Source organism: Pleurodeles waltl, chromosome 3_1 (assembly GCF_031143425.1).
Source record: "Pleurodeles waltl isolate 20211129_DDA chromosome 3_1, aPleWal1.hap1.20221129, whole genome shotgun sequence".
NCBI lineage: Eukaryota > Metazoa > Chordata > Amphibia > Caudata > Salamandridae > Pleurodeles > Pleurodeles waltl.
In genome coordinates, this window is record NC_090440.1 from 1,703,014,558 (window position 1) to 1,703,035,362 (window position 20,805).

A 20,805-nucleotide genomic window follows, 5' to 3' on the forward strand; every position below is an offset into this window, starting at 1 on the left:
CAGTTTTGGAACAGTGTATTATATTGTATTATCGTGTATCTGACTCACCCTGACTAGGATTGTGATTTCTGCTTTGACAGGGTGCAGACATCCGCCAACCAGAAATCCAGTTTCTAACAACACCTTTACCACTAGGACTGAAATGTGTGCCCTCTTGGGATTAGCCAGAACTCTGACAGAATGGCTCTTGAAGAAACCTTGTCTCTGGGGTTTGCAACAAAGGAAGGAACTCGTCAGGTCAGTAAACTAACTCCATTCAAGAATGGGACCTTACCCACGCAGTTTTTAAGTACGAACTTAGCCAAGGGCATTACAGTCATTTACATGAGCATCTGATTCCATTATACGTTTTTTTTTAGGCACAGGGAGATTGAGGTATTTTCCCAGACGAGCAGGATGTTGATCCGGGATCTTGGTTTTAGCCTCCTTCCCTAGGCCCAGACTCGCCAGATCTGGCCCTTAAACCTCTACTCCTCCCCTACACTATAAGCATAGCAATGAGGGTGCGATCATTCTTAAAAAAACGCTGTTACTTGTCAGGCAGTCTGATCTCTTAGCAAATAAATTATGGAAGTTCAAACTAGAAGAAAAGTCTAATTCTAGCACAGAAAGCTGGAGTGCAGAGGAAGTTGACAAGACTGTGAAACCATAAATTAAATTTTCCCTCAGGGCAGCTGAAGCTGGCAGCAGATACTGTGGGGGTGAACCAAACTCAGCCTTTGATGCTCACTTTCGCTTTCCCTCCCACTGCTAGGGCTCTCTTCATCCATCGTGTCTCATAATTACATCTTTTTCTCCTGATTTAGGTTCTCTCCGTGCAATGCCGTTATGGCTCAGGTACTTCTAATACTTGCAGTTAATGGTTTTCACAAATGGATGTCTCAGAGATGCAATTTTAAACTTATTTTCGTGCACCTGGAGATAAAATGTATATTAAATTATTTTCCTCATGGCTGAGCCTCCACTTAGTGGCTTGTCACGAAGCAATACTTGAGCACGGCGCTACATTTAATCTTTGGATATGTGGTGTGCTCAACGCGGCAGCAGAGCCCATCTTCAGGAGGCAGAATCCTCTCTGTGAAATATCTGAAAGTTTACGTGATTAGCATCCATGTGAGAATTGGAGCTATGTGTGACTAGGGAATATGAAGTTTGAATTTGGGTATATTAAAATTACATTATACCTAGTACATATGCAGATGTGCAGAGAGTGATATACTATTTATGAAGATTTTTGGGTCAGTCGTGTTACTACCTCACTCCCCTCCCTCAACATGGTCAATAAATAAAAACATAATACTCGATGCAAATCTGCATGTGTACTTTAGACCATGCCGTTTATTCATACTGAGCAGTTGAAAATATTTAACCAAATGTAACAACCAGTCAAGTTTTTACACTGAAATAAAATTTCGTTGCCATATGTCTATGAGCAGGGTTGTGTTTCTGTAAAAACACCTGGCAAGCAATCTGTGAAAACTCGAGCAGTGTTTTCTCACATCACTTTAACTGTACTGTGGTATTAACATCGAATTTGACCTGTGCGCTGCTGTAATAAATGTGTGAGTGTGCATTTATTTACATAATTTCTCTAATTAATGTTATATAATGCTACATGTATGCATATAAATATATGTGTGTGTGTGTGTGTGTGTGCGACAGATTACATTAAATTATGGTTAAATAAGCAGAGACAATGGTGGTACAGTTTTTTAAAAAATCAAAAATTAAATATTTTGTCATTGTTAATGCGTAGGAGTTAGGTAAAAAATTATGTAGTAGTATCTCTGGGAATATGTTGTTTGGAGTGAATGGGGTGTGAGAACGGCTGATGACTAGTTGATAATTTCCCTCTATATCACTTGGGCTGACTGTTATTAAACTGGCAATCTACACTTATCAGATTGTTTGTATAATTGGGATTTAATTAATTAAATAACACAATGGTCTGTACACTGAAATCAATAATTCATTAATGTGTTTCCATATAGCTAAAAAATAATAGCCACTGACACATAAGTATAGGTCTTACTTCTCAGTTCTTGAATGAGTTGCAATACGAATTCGAAGCTTTTTTCTCTACATTAGATCCAAAGGACTAAACACAACTGTTGTTTGGTTAATAGATAAAAACTGAACACAAAACAGACATTTCTTCAACTGATCATTAATATGGCATACCCACGGCTGGTGTGCAGGTTCCAAAGACAGGTTCCAAGTTCAAAAGTCAGCAAAATAGTCCCTATATACCATCTCCTCTATCCATATTTGAGAAGTTAACTTTCAGACTGCTTGACAATCAGATCATAGTATAAAATGATCTGGGAATCTGTGGTTGGGATACTCTCCTCTATGGCTGTTACTGAATATGCTAATTATTTCTACCACCTGGGATTCATTAATTCATTTCTAGAAGCTCATGATGCAAGCAGGACTATACCAAATGGACACAATTCCTTCTTAGGTCGAGAATAGCAGGGCGCAAGCACTGCTTTTGCGACATGTTCGTATGTATCTGGGCTTTTAACCACGCCCACCTCCCGCCCATCACTATCACTTGTTCATGGGCTTGCCTTTTAAAAACCCTTTGTTTTCATTGGTAACTGCTTTATGTTTGTCCCTCCTTGGGGTGGTTTTGTTACCACCTTGGCCATTGACCCTGTTACATGGATCATTGCACGATTGCCAATAACTTTGACTGCGAGCGAACTGCTTTTTCCTTCTGTCTCTATCCTTTGCGCCTATGGAGGCGCTTTGAATCGGCTCACTTATGTCAACTGTTTTACTTTTTATTTTCAGTTTGTGTGGCAAGAAAGTTCCAATTAGAAAGTTACAGCGCTAATAGCTCTAACTTGAACACACACGAGATCCATTACATTGCAAATGCTTGTTTCCAAACTGCATCTAACATAAGAAACAACTCCTCCTTTTCAATTTTAGCATTTTAAGGGGCATTGGGAATCATGTTGATCCATTACCTAAATTTAGGAATTAACATCAGCATCAGAAAGATTTCTCTGAAATCACTGAATCCATGGAGACACAAATAGGCTCCGCTGCAAATTAGTCCTGACCCGGACTCTAATTGGAATTTTCTTGCACTTCTAGTTATTTTGCTTTTCCATTTAACTCCCCAAAGCTTCCAAGATGGTTTGAGTGTGGTACACAAGTTCAAGCTGCCTTTCAATCACAACTCGCTGTATCTTTTCTGAACCTTCCACTGTGATATTGTAATGTGTTCTTGCTCTTTCTTCCCACCCTACTGTTGAAAGTGGGCATGCCTAGGGTGACCAAAGAGTGCACAACACCTGATGGCAGTTTGATAAAGTGGAACCTTTCATCTGGCACTCTGACAGTCTGCAAACGCTTTGCCCATTCACTCACACTTAGCCTTTGGCCTTCTTACCTCCCAGCGTCTGTCATTGGTGAAGATCTCCTCACTGGCCAGATCCAACTGATTCCACTCAAGGAGGAGCTTCAGTTGGGCATTCCAGTTCTCCTTGTCCTGTTCATTGGTGCTGAATGCTGTGGAGTTGATAGGAAGAAGTTGACAACAGGCCCAGATGGAAATATCCTGCCAAAAGCATACTTCTAGCAATTTTTCACATAGCTTATTAATGCATACATTGATAGTGTCACTAACATTTCTCATGAAGCCAAAGCTTTTGAGAAGTATGGCTTGTGGGAATCAATGGGTTCCTGGTTTGGTGAGATTGGAAAAGGCATGAGAAAGGTTGGTGAATGGTTTGATGATTTGGGGTGCGAAATACTTTGTATTAAACTAACCTCTGTAAACACTGTGCTAATTTGTGCAATAGTTCTATTTCTTTTGTTCAAATCTTATGAGTTAATATTTTCTAAAATGGGTCTAAATTGTGGGTGCAAGATGAAGGAGTCGGCTGATCCAAGTGGAAAAGAAAGGAGATGGCATTAGAAGATGTTAAAAATCTTGGATTAATCAAGACGCAGGAGACAGAAATCGATTCATACTGTATTGAAAATAGTTTGGGTATTAATGATAATGTAATCATCAAAGAGAGAAGTTGTAGAAGTTTTGGTGCATTTAAACTGAATGTATATTAATAGTAGACACTCTGCATAATGATTCATATTCTATACTGATATAGAGCTAATGCAATTGAAACAAACTCACTATGATTTGGTAAAGTGGTTTACTGGCTTAGGCTAATTAGGCCTCAGTTAAGCCTCAACGCCATCAAATGGATGCTGTACCATGATGTTCAATCTGTGTTTATATTCCTTGAGTAACACTACGTGCAGCGACATGTGGATTGCTTTTCTGTATGGCACTGCTCTCAAAGGGTTTGCTACATGATGCCTTTAGATACATTTTTCATTGTTTTTTAACTTACACACTGTATTGCATTCATTCACAATCTGCTGTTTATGTAACTGTTTTGTTCTAACATCTACGGATGAGATTAGTTCAGAAGGAGCAAATCAATATTCATATAGTGGTTTAGAGCTAAGGTGATAGGGATATGTGACATTTTGAAATTAGTGATTGTCATTTGTTGGAGCAATGAACCTACCATGATGACTTTACACCTTCAATCTTTGTCTATTCAAGAAAACTGGACATAAACACTTACATTTGGGGGTGAGCCAGAGAACTTTCGAAAATCTTTCCTCCGCATAAGGATGTTGTCCAATATCTTACTTATTTTGCTGCAGACTTGAGACTTTGAGCCTCATTTCGAGTTTGGCAGATGGAAAAGGTTGTCCGCCTAACTCCCGACAGGGTGGCTGCCGCTGACGTGGCGACTTCCCTGCCAGAGTCATTACAAATTTCCCTCTAGGTCAGCGGCCCCTTGTATTTTTCTGATTTTTGTTCATTATTTTGCATTTGATAGCCTTCATGGCAAACAACATGAATGTAACTGAATGAGATTACTGCTGCAACTGCGTTTTACTATTTCTGTGTTGTACTTTAGAATTTTTGTAATAAACCTTCATGTTTTTATCTAAATTCTCATCTTAATCTGCCTTTTTGAGTCAAGCCTTTCTTAATGATTGTATTTTTGAGATGTTATTTTCAATCTTCTCTCTGGGGACAGAACGCCTCATAGACTTTAAGGTTAGCACTGTCCCCTATCCACCTAATGTTTGGGCGCACCACTGTAATGCAGATATCCCAGAGCCTTAAACACCCACACCGCTACTCTTCTGATGATGTCACCCATGCACTGAACGCAAGGGTTGCATATCTTGTTGTGGAATTGGCTAACTCAGTGGAATTTGATGAAGTGACCGTCCATGGGATACTGCTTCATATTATGAAGCATTGCTGAGCAGCGCTGCTTGATGCTCCCTATTCCTACTTCAATGTACCCAGGCAGTTCAGGGTGGAGGTTTGAAGTCTACACCAGTTCACAGCCCTTAGGCATGCTACAGAGTTTAATCCGGTCTTAATAAACCTCCAGTCTTCATATGGAGCAACTGGGGATCTGATTGTACCTTTGCTTGTCCACATGCACCAGTACATTGGCTTTCAGGTGCTTTCAACATTTTATCGAGAACATCTGTCTGGACCTTTGCAGTTCGACCAGTTGAACTGGCCAAAAGGGATTGAGGGAAAACCCCCAGTAAACTGCAGGCCAGGTGGCTAATTTTATGGATGGAAAAACCATCAGCTCTCTCGGACAGCAAACTTGCTCGAGGGAACAACCACACTTTTCTTTTAAGCATGCATATAATCCCCTCGAACCCAAACACCTACCCTTTAAAACCTGGAGAAGATGAGACGCGCCACTGTAATGGAGATTGGTACAATTCAGATGGTATGAACATATTTTCCAGAGCACTTTTAGCTCCCAATCAACCACTGACTTTATCCCAAGGATTGGACATTTGGAAACTCAGGCTCTAATTTAGAGTTTGGTGGATGAGAATCTCAGTGACAAGTGTGATACCCCGTGCACCGCATTACAAATGTGTAATCCCCAATGGCACCTATAACATGGTGGCTGGGATAGCCTCCACGCTTGTGACTAAGTATCCCATCCACCAAGCTCTATTTCAGGCCCTCGGTTTTTCTGGTCTTCCTCACTGCACCTTTACCCTGTTAAAGGAGATGTCCACTATATTCCCAAACTAATGTGGAGATCAAGAAACCTGCTTTTAGACCTGTTTTGCAAATCTTACACTAGCTACCTTCTTCGGACTAGAGTCTGTTTCAAATTGTATGGCTCGCTAAAAGAGCTGTTCACGTCAGCATCCCTTCCCACTTGTCCATCAAACTGAATATGTCCAGTGGCTTTAAATGGCCACTGAGCAGAGGACAGCTAAAGCATGAGGTGCCTAACTTCTGGGCGGATTCTATCTCAGCCCATGTTTTCTTTACCCTAGTGGTAAAAATATGGATTCTCTGCCATGTGCGCTGAGGACAAATTCTGATTTTAAATCCGCCAACAGATAGATTAATTATGTTTACGCTTTTGTGTTCTGCTATTTTTACCCATTTGTAACTAGAGAACGGTTGTATCCCGGTTGTTCTTTTTAAATATTTTATCTTGTAGTCAGCATGTGGTGGATTTTAAATGTCACAGCTCTCCCGTGAAAGTATGTGCTCGTGTTTGAGGAAAAAAATATAAAAACGGAATTAAAGAAAACAGTGAACATAATTAACAATAATACCTGGTATATATTAGCTGTGCTATGAAACTGAAATATTAAGGTAACATTTGAAATACAAAACAGGTTATTCTGTTCACATGGCCAGTAATCCCAATTTGGGAACAAATTGGCTTTGCGCTCAAATTAACATTACGACTGGTGTGAAAATGCTGCAGTTTTTCCATGCAAACCTTTACTTTGTTACTCTTAATAACTCACACACAGTGTAAGGCAAAAAATAACTCACAGTGCTAACCTTGTACTAAGACTAATTTGCGATGTGATCTTTTTTTTGCGATTCACCTGATGTACTTATGAGTTGCATCTCAAAATATGAAAATTCTAAATTCTTTTATTCGCCAAATTTGAAACCATAAAAGCAGCAGCAAGTATGTAAATACAATAAATATATACAATCAAAACGTATAGAAATAAAAACCAGATAAGTAAAAAATGATGAAAGTATTGAAAAAAACAGACCCTACTCCAGAGTGTCTCTAATAAGAAAAACAGCATTCAGAAATGTAATCGCATTTGCAGTCACCCATGCCCCAGACAGCATTTGTAAATATAGCAGGGAGGGGCTCGCGTGCCTGAATCCCCATCCTTTCAGCAAGGGTACTATAAAACATATCATTGGTTTCTGATAATACTTGCAACCCAACAGAAAGTGCAAAGTGTCTTGGGTAGAAATAACATCACAGCTACAGGGCTCTTACCATCACAGCTACAGGGCTCAAGGCGACCAGGGTCATAACATCCCTTGGGAAATGCAAGGTACAGATGCAGCAAATTTAACCTGAATCGGGTCAGCAAACATCTTTCCCTGTTGTTTTTCACCAACAATAACCCAAGTGGTGGTTATCAGGGCATAGAGACGGACTGTCAACTTCTTCAGCTCAGTCTCTTCTCTGAGCAGAGAGCAGTGAGGCCCTATCCCAATAAGACTCTTTGACCAATTTTAGGTCATTTTTACTAATCCTTTCTGATTAAAAAAGATCCCTTCTCTTCCCAACTTCAAAAAGAACTCCTTCATATACTTGAACCAAGGGATTTTCCCCATGTGGGTCATACGTAAACAATCTTGGACAATTAAGCGATTTTACCCAAGCTGCTCCTTACACCAAATCCTGATCCACAGCAACAGTGGACGTAAAGCTATTGTGTCACTCAAATACTTTGCCCCAATTTCCTCATGGATCACAACTGTGGCTGCGCATTGGGGTACACATAAGAGACGTTTTAAGAATGTATTCTTTTCCACCTGTAAATCCTTAACAGGTAAGTAACCCCATATCTGTCCCCCATACAAAATCTTTGCTTTGCACTTAGCTTCATAAACTTTCATTAGTGCTATAAGGGACGACTAGCCGCAAATCTGAAGAGAGACCTGGTGGACTTCCTAAATTCCATTTTTTCCCCTTCAGTCAGAAGTTTCCAGCTTAATTTAGAATCAAACTGGACCTCTAGCTAAGGAAAGCTCTCAAATTTTGCTAACGGGGAACCATTTAACAAAAAATTCTTATGCTTTAAAGGTTTTGGGCCCACCTCCATAATACACACCTTTGTCAGGTTTATTGAGAGAGCTAATTCCTTTATGAAGTTATCAAAAGCGTTTACTAACTTCTGCAGTCCATTTGCAGTTCTTGCCATCAAGCCCCCATTGTCTGCGTATAATAGGACTCTGTAAAGGACGATAGCCGATTAAGGGTCAATCAGATTTGGTCTCTACTAATACCTTCTCTAGCCCATTCAAATATAGACAAAATAAAAAGGGGCAAGGATGCACCCCTACCTGACACCAGGACTTGTTTTAAAACTCTCTGTGCATGTCAGGTCAGCTGAATACCTTACTGCAGCATGTGCATCAAATTAAAGGTTACGCAAAAGATACACAATGTTAGGATCACCCCCTATGACTAACAAGATTTCCCAGAGTTTAGACCTGTTTACCCGGTCAAAAGCCGAAATTAGGTCCATGAAAGCGAAATACATAGTCGGACTGGGAAATAGTGTATTTGCTTGTTACAAGGAAGAGGATAAGGCACTGATCTATTGTGGACTTGCCCTGCTGAAATCCTTATTGACATCCAGAAACAATGTTATTATCTACCACCCAAGAGTGCATCCGATCCAAAATCACTTTCCCCAGAACTTTAACCACGGAATCAATAAGGGAAATGGGCCTGTAACATTCAGGTCTGCTCTCATCCCGTTTCTTAAACACAGGCCCTATAGTGGATAAAAACCACGGAGAAGGGGGGCCATTGTAACAGATGCATTCATTACCAAGGCCAATAGGGGTGCCCAGACCTCAACATAAGAAGCAAGCAGGTCAAGAGCAAAACCATCAGGCCCTGGTGCCTTATTCCTAGTCAGACCCTTAATGCCCATAGTTACCTCTTCTAGGGTAAATACCAAATTAGACTTTGTGCCCTCCGCCACAACCACTGTGCCAGCCCCATCCAGCATGAAGCAATTGCACATCTTCTCATAGAAGTTCACCCACTCCTGAGCCATTATATGATGGCATCTGAAATATAAATTTGTAGAATATCATAAGACCTCCTGCCTTATCTATAATAGGAAGGAGGCGTTCCAAGACCTCCACCACCCAGTGAATACAGGAATGGAGGCCCACAAGGGACAACTGACCTGCAGCCCTTAGTTTGCATTCATTCCAAATGAACATGTTTTTTAAAAGCACCCCATGTTCTTTAAAGAAACAAGGGCTACTCTAAAAACATATTTGGAATGAAATGCATCGGAGAAAGCATTTGACTGTGGACCCCCTTCCAAATAAGCGGAAGCTGTTCCTTCCCTTGGAAACAGCTTTCCCTTTGCTAATCAGTTACCTCCTCACCTATGGTCACTGTGCTAAATTATGAGTTGCAACCACATTTGTGGTAACAAACCACTGATACATAGCATTCAGAATCGCAAATAGGAGGGGGCCTCTTTCACGCTCCCTTTCTAACTGAGATTCGAAAGGGTTACAAAGGATACCTTGCAAGTTGGCTCGCAGAGTAACTTTTATGTATCTCTGTGCACACTTTTGCAGCTACAAAGCCGCTGATTATGCTAATCTCAGAATTTGGGATCACAAAGTCGTTTTGTAAATTTGGGGCTTTGCTGATTCCCCTATTATCACCCTTTTAGCATCGCTTTACTTACTGATCCATGGGTTTACCTTTGTACAATGCATATGAAATGGCCGTGCTCACGATCTCATCTCCGGCTTCGTCAATTTTGATCACTGTCAGTAGGTGTAGATGTTCCATGATCTCCTTTACCTGCGGAAATAAAAGATTCACCAGTTCAGGAATAACAGATCAGAAAACCTTGGTGTCCTCAAGCCAACCCCTCTGGCTAATTCAAACCTGTAATTCACTATATCCTCTTAGTGATTCTTGATTATAGTCATTAACAAGACATATCCACCAAGTATAGTTGAAAGGTTGTTGTACCACCGTCAACATCCCTATGTGTCTGCAGCGTATACCTATTGAAATAAAGTGATGTTTTCACTGTCAGTGAACAGATAACAGTAATATCTTGGGCATTTTTAATTAAAGATTTTGCTCACTTGAGAGGGCAGGCCCTGCTTGGCTTTTGTTTCTGTCCTCTCCAGGTGCTTTCTTTCCTCTTTTCTGTGAGTATGTGCTTTCTTCTTCTCCTGGGGGAGCGCTGGCTCCCACAATTTTTAGGTCAAAGCAACAGCTGTCTGGTTTGCTAACAACATCTTGGGGACAATCTGAAAGCTTCCAAGGGAATGCATTCTGCCCATTGCTTACCATTGACTATGTGTTTTGTAACTCATATTTGCTTGCTTCTATTTGTTGAGTTTACTAGTTTTAGGCTGTCCGGTGTGAGTTTGTCTCTTCCATGGCCCAAAATGTATTTACTGTATCCTTCTACCAGTGCTTGATTTATTTAAAACAGGCCTTTAAATGTTGTTCTTATTTTGTCACAATTGCCTGTGCATTCAAAGAGGTCAAATGTCAGGCTCTGTCTTCCAGAGAGCTTTGTAATTACTTTTCTTTCTCTGACTTCAAAGTGAGAGGATTTACACGACAATCGTGCTGGTTACTGAGGATGTGCTGGATGAAGGCTTTGAAGTGTGGTGGAAACAAATATTTAATACAATCAAAACAAATCAATACACTAGGTGATGATATTTCCACACGTTATCATCTGTACGCTGAATACTCTTATCAGTAAAACTGTGTGTCTGTGCAAATGTAATGGTCATTTCAAATGAAAATGTGTTGTCTGTAATGGCAGTGGGCTACCACACGAGGCATACTCCACTTTACTCCACTCCATTCTACTCTGCACCACTGCATGCCACTTCACTCTACTCTGCACCACTGCAGTTTCCGCCACTTCACTCTACACCTCTCTACTCTTCTCTGCACCATTGTATTCTACACCAATCCTTGCTACTCTGTACAACTTCTCTCTACAAGTGTACTATATGCCAATCCTCTCTACACTCTCTAAACTACTCTGCACCACTGCACACAATGTCACTGCACTCTATGCCTCTGCACTCTACCCAGTGCCACTGTACTCTACCCTTTACCACTGCACTGTACCTTGCACCACTGCACTCTGTGCCACTTCACTCTACTCTGAAACAATCTACTCTATGCCACTACACCCAGTGCCACTCCGCTCTACTCTATGCCATTGCACTGAATGTCACTGAAATCTGCGCTGCACCACTCCAATCTGTGCCACTCTACTCTATGCCACTGAAGTCTACTCTAACCACTACACTCTATGCCAATGCATTCTAACCTACTTTACTCAAAACCAATGCACTCTACGCCACTGTACACTATACCACTATACTCTACTCTGTAACACTCTATGCTACTGTACTCTACACCATTATACTCTACGCCACTGCACAAAACACCAGTCTATTTTACTCTGCACCTATGTACTCTATGTCACTGCTCTCTACGACACTTCACTCTGCACAACTCTAGTCTATGCCACTGTACTCTACGCCAGTGCTCTCAGCGACCTCTTACTTTACAGCCCTGCACTCTATGCCAGTCTACTCTTCAACACTGCACTCTACACCACTGCACTCTGTTCCAATGCACTTTACTCTGTATTACTCTATTCTGCATCACTCTACTCTGCATCATTCTATGCCACTTTACTGTACTCCACTGCACTCTATCCCACTCTACTATACACCATTGCACTCTACTACAGTCCACTATACACCACTAGGCTCTACGACACTCTGAATCACTCTATTCTGCATCTCTCTAATCTGCATCACTCTACTCTACGCCACGTCTATTCTGCAACAATGCACTCTTTGCCACTGACCTCTACACCAATCTACTTTGCACCACTGCAGTCTATGCCACTGTGCTCTACTCTGCTCCACTCTACTGCACTGTATGCTACTACACTCTATGCCACTGTACTCTGGATCACTCCACTTTACCCAACTGCACTTTGTGCCATCCACTTAAGCCACTCTAATCTTCCCTGCACCACAGCACTCTGCGACTCTCTACTCTATGCCACTGCTGTCTACATCACTCTGTTCGACTCTGTACCATTCCACTCTACGCCACTCCAATCCACGCCACTGCAATCTACCCTGCGCCACTCCATTCTATGCTACTGCACTCTATGCCATCCTATTCTATGCCACTGCACTGTATGCCACAATAGTCTATTGTGCAACACTCTACTCTATGCCACTGCACTCTACACCAGTCTATTTTACTCTGCACCTATGTACTTTTTGCCACTGCTCTCTACGCCACTTCACTCTGCACAACTCTAGTCTATGCCACTGTACTCTATGCCAATGCTCTCAACGCCACCTTACTTTACAACACTGCACTCTATGCCAGTATATTCTGCAACACTGCAGTCCACATCACTGCACTCTATGCCAATGCACTCAATGTCACTCTACCCTGCATCACTCAACTCTGCATAATTCTTCGCCACTCTACTCCACTGCACTCTATGCCACTCTAGTATACACCATTGCACTCTACTACAGGCTACTATACACCACTAGGCTCTACGACAGTCTACTGTACACCGCTGCACTCTACAGCAGTCTACTGTGCAACACTGCACTCTCTGCCACTCTACTCTCTGCCACTCTGCTCTCTGCACTTTACACCACTGCATCATTCTACTTTGAATCACTCTACTGTGCATCTCTCTAATCTGAATCACTCCACTCTAAGTCACTTCTACTCTGCAACAATGCCCTCTCTGCCACTGAACTCTACACAAATCTACTTTGCACCACTGCAGTCTATGCCACTGGGCTCTACTGTACACCATTCTACTGCACTGTATGACAATGCACTGTACGTTACTTCACTCTATGCCACTGTACTCTGGATCACTCCACTTTATGCCACTGCACTCTGTGCCATCCACTTAAGCCACTCTAGTCTATGCTGCACCACAGCACTCTACGGCTCTCTACTCTATGCCACTGCACTCTACGTCACTCTGTTCCACTGTGCACCATTCCACTCTACACCATTCCAATCTACGCCACTGCAATCTACCCTGCGCCACTCCACTCTATGCTACTGCACTGTATGCCAATCTACTCTATACCACTGCACTCTACACCAGTCTATTTTACTCTGCACCTATGTACTCTATGCCACTGTGCTCTACGCCACTTCACTGCATAACTCTACTCTATGCCACTGCACTCTACGTCACTCTGTTCCACTATGCACCATTCAACTCTACACCATTCCAATCTACGCCACTGCAATCTACCCTGCACCACTCTATGCTACTGCTATGCCAATCTACTCTATACCACTGCACTATATGCCACTATACTCTACTGTGCAATACTCTACTCTATGCCATTGCACTCTATGCCACTGAGCTCTGTATCACTGAACCCTGTGTCATTTTATTCTGCTCTGCACCACTGTACACTACACCACTGCTCTCTATGCCACTTTACTCTGCACCACTCTACTCTACATCAGAGTGCCACTCTATGCCACTCTACTCCACACCACTGCACTCTGCAACACTGCCCTCTCAGCCACTGAACTAAATGCCACCCTACTCTTCACCACTATACTCTGCACCACTTCACTCTACTGCAGTCTACATCAATGCATTCTTTACCACTCTAATCTACTGTGTGCCACTCTACTGTATGCCAATGCACTCTGCCCCACTCTATTAAGCACCATTGCACTCTTTCACCAATGCACTCTTCCCCACTGCCCTCTACACCACTCCAGCATAGGCTGCTCCACTCTATGTCACTCTACTCTGCAACACTGCATTCTATACCACTGCACTCTATTCAAATGCACTCTACCCTGTACCTCTCCACTCTATGCCAGTGCACTCTATGCCACTACAGTATGCCACTCCACTCTACCCTACACTGCTCCACTCTACACTGCATCACTCCACTCTATGCAGCTTCACTTTAATCTCAAACACTCTACTCTATGCCTACTGCACTCTATTCCACTGGACTCTGTGCTACTCTGCTCTGCGTCACTATACAACACTGCAATCTATGCTCTGTCCCTGCACTCTACTCTAAACCACTCCACTCTACACTACTGCAATCTACACCACTCTACTCATCACTGCATTCTACACCAATGCACTCTGCACCACTGTGCTCTAATTCACTCTATTCCATTCTGCCCTACTCTACACCACTCTAAGTCATTCTACTCCATTCTGCGACCCTTCACTCCATGACACTACCCTCTACAGCACTACACTCCATGAGATTCCACTCTATGATGCCCTGCTCCATTAAACTCTGCTTTACTCTGGCACTCTACTTCACTCTAAGCCTCTCCACTCTACAACACTCTACTCCACTCTATGCCACTCTAAAACACTACTCCACTCTAGAATGCTCTATGCAACTCCCTCTATGCTAATTCATGCCACTTTGCTCCACTCTACTCAACAACACAATACTCCACTCTACTCCAATCCACTGTTCCCCTCCACATCACTCCATGACACTCCAAGCCAAACTATGCCACTCCAGTCTACTCCACCCTACGCCACTCCACTCTACAACACTCCACTTTATGCCATACCACTGTACTACACTACTTCATGCCACTCCACTGTACGCCACCCTACTGTGCTCTACAACAATCTAGCTACTCTACTCTACAACACTCTATTCCACTCCTTGCAACACTCTCTATGCCATTCCACTCGGCCATAAGCCACTCCACAACGCTCTATGCTACTCCAGAACACTCTACTGCACTCTATTCCACTCTACAACACTCCACTCTACTCCCCTTTATTCCACTCCACTGTACAGCACTCTATGCCACTCCACTCTGACATTCTACTCCACACTACATCCTTCCACTCTATGGCACTCTACTCGCTCCACAACACTCAATACTCATTACCACTCCATATCACTCCATGACACTCCACTTCACTCTATGCCACTCCACTCCTCTCCACTACTCTCTACATCACTCCATAACAATCCTCTTTACTCCACAGAACTCCACCTTACAACACTCCACTCCACAACACTCTTCTTTACGCCACTAGCATTTAGCCATGCTGAACAGCAGCCACAGAAAAGACCATAACAGCGGAGACTGTAGCATTATGGAATAAGCAGAGAAGCTTCTCAGTGCCAAAAAGCAATTCTGTGGCACGAAGATACAGGAAAGATCTATGCTGTATTATTTTCTGGTCATATACCAATTTGGAGAAAGGAGTCTGGTCATCTGGTGACCAAAGCTGACAATGCTTCATAGAGATATGTATTTTTGTTTATCAGAAACAATTGTTGGCAGAGCCATGACATAACAGCCAATATTGTATTATATTTTCGCCATAAGTGCTCTCGCTGAGTCAGCAGGATCTTTTTAAGGGAAACATTTTAAATTTTAGTTGTTGGGTGCACTATGTTTAATGAACATTGCCTGGTGATTAAGGGCCTCCTCCGCTCTAGTGATTTGGCACCCGATCCAGCAAACTTAGAATAATGGCCTAAGGGCTCTAGTTTTTTAGTACATTTTCAAACTAGGCATGGCATCCCATGTAATGTCACATATGGCCTCCTGCAACCCAGCTTCTCTTACACTTGCAGTTTACTGAAGAAAGATTTGGCAGATGGCCCACCAGGCAGAAAGGTTAGTAGAGGTTGTGACCCGCACTCTCATGATGGTGGACTGCCCACTATAGCTAAAGACCCTCACATGGGTACTGCGCATCTGCTGCTGTGGCGGATGGACTGAAGGCAGACTAGTGATACCATCCTTTTGGGCCCCGTCAGAAAACTTTAGGTTTTACCCAAACAAACTAAAAGCAGGAGTTTACTTCATAAACACAAAAATGCAGTGGCTCTAATGCACAGGGAGATTTCACCCTACAGTTCAGTGCATTTTTTTGTTTTCCCTCCATGATAACTCCATGCATTGCAGTTCCAGGCAGGAAAATCCAGTGAAGCTCGCCCTGCCTTGAGTAGGCTGCCACACTGTTATCTGGCGGCCCAGTAGCAAACGAGCCCCCAGACAGATTTTAACTTGCAGAGCCAGGTGAGGCTCCACCGGTAGAAAACTTCGCGGTTCCCTCAATTGACTGTAAACTGGTGGGAAAACCACTGGGTTAGCGGAAAGGGATCTGCCATTTGTTTGGGCATATGTGTGACATCTGTTGACCTCTAAACGAGACCATCAGTCATTTGCCAACTTCTTTTCAATTTCGGGTCAACTTTAATAAAACTCCATTGAGTTTTATGTTAAACGCTCTCCCCCAAATTTAAACAGTTCAAGTTATTTTTGTTTATTTCGCCTTATCGCAGTGGTCTCACAGTTTTTATTAATTAAATAACACATTTTCCATCATATATCTGTATGTTTCTGTACCTTATATTTTAACACTGTATGTGTTGATATTGGATGTCCACGTCACATTCCAATTTGAGCTTTTACCCTGCACTACTTTTGATGCAAAGCACGCCTGAAGGCGGACTGCTGGCTCCTATTGTGCATTTGTGGCATCTGATTTAAAGTATGTTCTATAATTCACACCTCTCCTACTACTAGCTCTACTGCTTAAAGTCGAGTATGTAAAACACTTGCGTCCATCCTGAGAGTGAACAACTTTAGTCCCATGGACTATCTAGTCCCAGGGGTGAAAAAGTTTGTATCTGTAGCATCCTCCCCAACCCGGTAGCATGTAAACGAACACACCACAGACGGAGCTCTGTAACAGACGTCCTAATTCTTCAACATACTATTGCGCTCCACTCACATTGCATCATAACTTTTATAACCGCATTTTAATACCTCCCATCCCATTACATAATTCCTGTCTAGAGTCCACCCAGGACCGCCAGGGCCCTACCATGCATGATATCAAAGACTACACATCTCCCCCTTTTTAAATAAAAAGTACAAATAACATTAGCATCATACTGGTCTGCCAGATCGGGAGGCATGAGGTTGCTAAAATGCATCATCATTATATTTCAACGACACAGGCTCTGGACGTTGAGGTGGGAGCGCCTTGCATGTGATTTCAGGCGCTGACAAACATTGAGGTAGGGGTTTAAAGTGTGATGAGTCCCTTGTGATGGATTTCCCGGGACAATGCGCTGTCACCATGTGTTCTTTGCATGTCACAAGCCTCAAACGATTGACAGCAAATGGAGTGTCTGTTTTGTACTTTCGCTTCTGTTTGACCAGTACCATGTCCCCTTTCTCAAAGACTGTTTCTGGACACGTCCGCACTGATCGGCATATGTTTTCATCTTGCACTTTTGAGAAGTGTCCATGACACTAACTTTATTGGCATTCACAATCAGTTTGATGTCCATTGCGGCAGTTTGGTTTGCCTACTAAGACAGCAATGCGTATGAGTACTGGACATCTGACACCACATAGGACGCTTCTGGACTGAGGACATTTTGCCAGGAAGAAAAGCTGGATGCCTTAAGAGGGACTGCCACTCTGTTTGTTGCTTTTTTGTGCTCGCCTGCTGCTAGCTGCTTCTGTCCTAGGAGTGAAAGGATTAGACTTTGCTTTCTCCATCCTGCTTTCCAAGGATCTCCAAGGGCTTGAACTGAGCTTGCTTCTTGTTAAGAAGTCTCAGGGCCATCAAAGACTTTACCTGCCAGCACCTGGGCTCTCTTGCTGAGAGTCCTGACTTGCCAAGTGGTGCCAAATCCACTTCCTGGGCCATTGGAAGTGAGCTTTCTGACTCCTTGCAGCTGCCTGCACTGGAGCCATGGTCCCCGCTGAGTGCAACAACCGCAACCTGCAACACAGGCCCGATGCCACTACAGTGCCCCTGAAGTCCTGCCACAGCATGAGTCACGAGTGCTGTGTCACTGACATATGTGACACCTGACTCTGGCTCTGCCACAGCACCTGTGGCCCTGTGATGTGTACGCAACACTGAAAAGTTGAAGTCTCTCATCTTGACCTGCTAGATTCATCGACCCCACCTTGTCATAAAGAACCGACTCCTCCCCACTGAAGCCTCATCACCTCCCCTGCAATCATATGGAACTGACGCCTCCCCTCCCTAGCAGTAAGGAACCAATGCCCGGTAAGTTGGGCTGGGACTGGGGCTGTTTTTTGGGGGATGGGATGGGGGGCTCGGGGTGATTAGGGTTTAGGGGCGGGGGTCATGGTTTAGGTTTTAGGGGAGGGTTGGGGTGCTTTAGGTGTTAGGGTAGGGGGTGGGGACTCTGGGTATTTTTAGTTTTTGGGGGTGGGGTGGGGATTTGGGGGGTTAGGGTTTAAGGGTAGGGGAGAGGGGGTCAGGGTTTAGATTTTAGGGGTGGGTTGGGGTGCTTTAGGTTTTAGGGGAGGGGGTAGGGACTCGGGGTATTTTTAGTTTTTGGGGGTGGGGTGGGGGCTCGGGTGATTAGGGTTTAGGGGCGGAGGAGGGGGGGTCAGGGTTTAGGTTTTAGGAGTGGATTGTTCCGACCTCGTTGTTGAGGCATGGGTGGTTGAAGCACTCGTTGTTTCAACATATAACCGACTGTTGGAAGTAACTCCGCCAATATGCCGTGATATCCCCAGTTGGAGCTATTCTGTTTCTAAGCGCTATACTAAGATTTAATCTTTGAAATTATGTATTGTTACTTCCGTATGTTGAATGTTTGTCATTTTGGTCTTGTTTTACTTGGATTTATTTTGGCTATTGTTCTAAACCTGTGTGGAGTACTTTTGTTGTGTTTTCACTGTGTTACTGTGTGTGTGTGTGTGTGTGTACATATACATTACACATTGCTTCTGAGATAAGCCTGACTGCTCGTGCCAAACTGCCAAGGGGGGTGAGCAGGGGTTATCTGAGTTGTGTCGCTCCCTTACCATGACTAGAGTGAGGGTTCCTACTTGGACAGGGTGCAAACCACTGCCAACTTCAGACCCCATTTCTAACAAGCACTCACTGCAGCAAAGTCATGAATGCACCTTGAGCAGTAACTGGCCATGCTAAGAAGGATCGTAGCATGGTTACATTTTGTGGGAAGCAGGCAGATGACAGTGCTTGCACTTTATCAGGGTCAGGAGTCATCCCCCCATCAGAGAATATGGGCCCAAAGAATTTAAGTTTGGTTTTGTGTAACGCGCACTTTGCTGCATTCAGGGTGATACACTTGCATAAAGGCCTTGTCACGCTCCCTTTGAGCTGCCCCAAATACCATTGTGTCATCACTGTAATTTAAAGCATTTAAAATAGCTTGAATAATTTGTTGAATAAGAACCTGAAATATCTCCGCAGTCAAAGATACTCCAAACTCTTCTGTATCTGAACAAACCAACATGAGTCAAAAAAGTAGTAATGAACCTACAGTTCTCTTCCAGCTCAAGTTGATGATATCCTTTGTTCAGGTCAAGATGAGAGAAGACTTTTGCATCGTTCAGCTGCATGATCAAGTCCGCTATGTGGGGACCAGGTTGCCTTTTTCTGTTGACTGCTTTGTTGGCCTGGCGCATGTCACCACAAATGCGCTACGCACCTCCACTCTGCTTTGTTGGAAATCAATCAATCATAGCATTTGTAAAGCGCACTACTCACCGGTGAAGGTCTCAAGGCGCTGAGGGGGTGGGTGAGTGCTGCTACTGCTCGAAAAGCCAGGTCTAGAGGTGTCTTCTGAAGGTTAGCATGTCCTGTGTCTGTCGCAGGTGGATAGGAAGGATGTTCCATGTCTTGGCGGCGAAGTTGGAGAACGATCTGCCACCGGCGATCATTCTATGGATGCGAGCAATGGTGGCGAGGGCAAGGTCAGCGGAGTGAAGCTGGCGGGTCGGGGTGTAGAAGGTGAGTCGTCTGTTGAGGTATTCTGGTCCGGTGTTGTGCAGTACTTTGTGAGCATGGGTGAGGAGCTTGAATGTGATTCTCTTGTTGACGGGGAGCCAGTGCAGGTCTCTCAGTTGGGCTGTGATGTGGCTGTGGGGCGGGATGTCCAGGATGAGGCGTGTGGAGGCGTTCTGAAAGCGTTGCAGTCTTTTCAGGAGCTTGGCCGTGGTTCCTGCATAGAGGGCGTTGCCCAAGTCCAGTCTGCTGCTTACGAGGGCTTGGGTGACCATCTTTCTGGTTTCGGTGGGGATCCATCTGTAGATCTTCCGAAGCATGCAGAGGGTGTTGAAGCAGGAGGAAGAGACGGCATTGACTTGCTGGGTCATTGATAGCAAGGAGTCAGGATGAACCCCAGGTTGCGTGCGTGGTCGGTGGGTGTCGGTGCGGGTCCCAGTGTGGCAGGCCACGAGGAGTCGCCCCAGGCATAGGGGGTGGAGCAGAGGATGAGGACCTCAGTCTTGTCAGAGTTCAGTTTCAGGCAGCTGTTCTTCATCCATTCGGTGATGGCCTTCATTCCTTTTTTTGGAGGTTGGTTTTGGCAGTGGCGGAGTCCTTGGTGAGGGAGCGGATCAGCTGAATGTCGTCAGCATATGAGACGATGTTGAGGTCTTGTGATTAGATGATGTTTGCGAGCGGTGACGTGTAAACTTTAAAGAGGGTCGGGCTGAGGGATGACCCTTGGGGTATGCCACAGATCATCTTGGTGGCTTCAGAGTGGAATGGAGGGAGGCGGACTCTCTGGGTTCTGCCAGTGAGGAAGGAGGTGATCCAGTCTAGGGCTCTGCCACTGGTCCCTGCGTCCTT

General features: G+C 43.8%; 1 protein-coding gene across 1 annotated transcript in view; it reads right to left on the reverse strand.

Annotated features, from left to right (window-relative positions):
• Positions 1-20,805, reverse strand: part of LOC138285523 (transient receptor potential cation channel subfamily M member 8-like) — a 153,189-nt gene that overhangs the window by 10,685 nt on the left and 121,699 nt on the right. Inside the window, exons 9-10 of the mRNA XM_069225549.1 lie at positions 9,827-9,929; positions 3,407-3,525 (exon numbers count right to left, since the gene is read on the reverse strand). Of these exons, the coding sequence (XP_069081650.1) occupies positions 3,407-3,525; positions 9,827-9,929 (222 nt within the window). The remainder of the gene's footprint in view (positions 1-3,406; positions 3,526-9,826; positions 9,930-20,805) is intronic.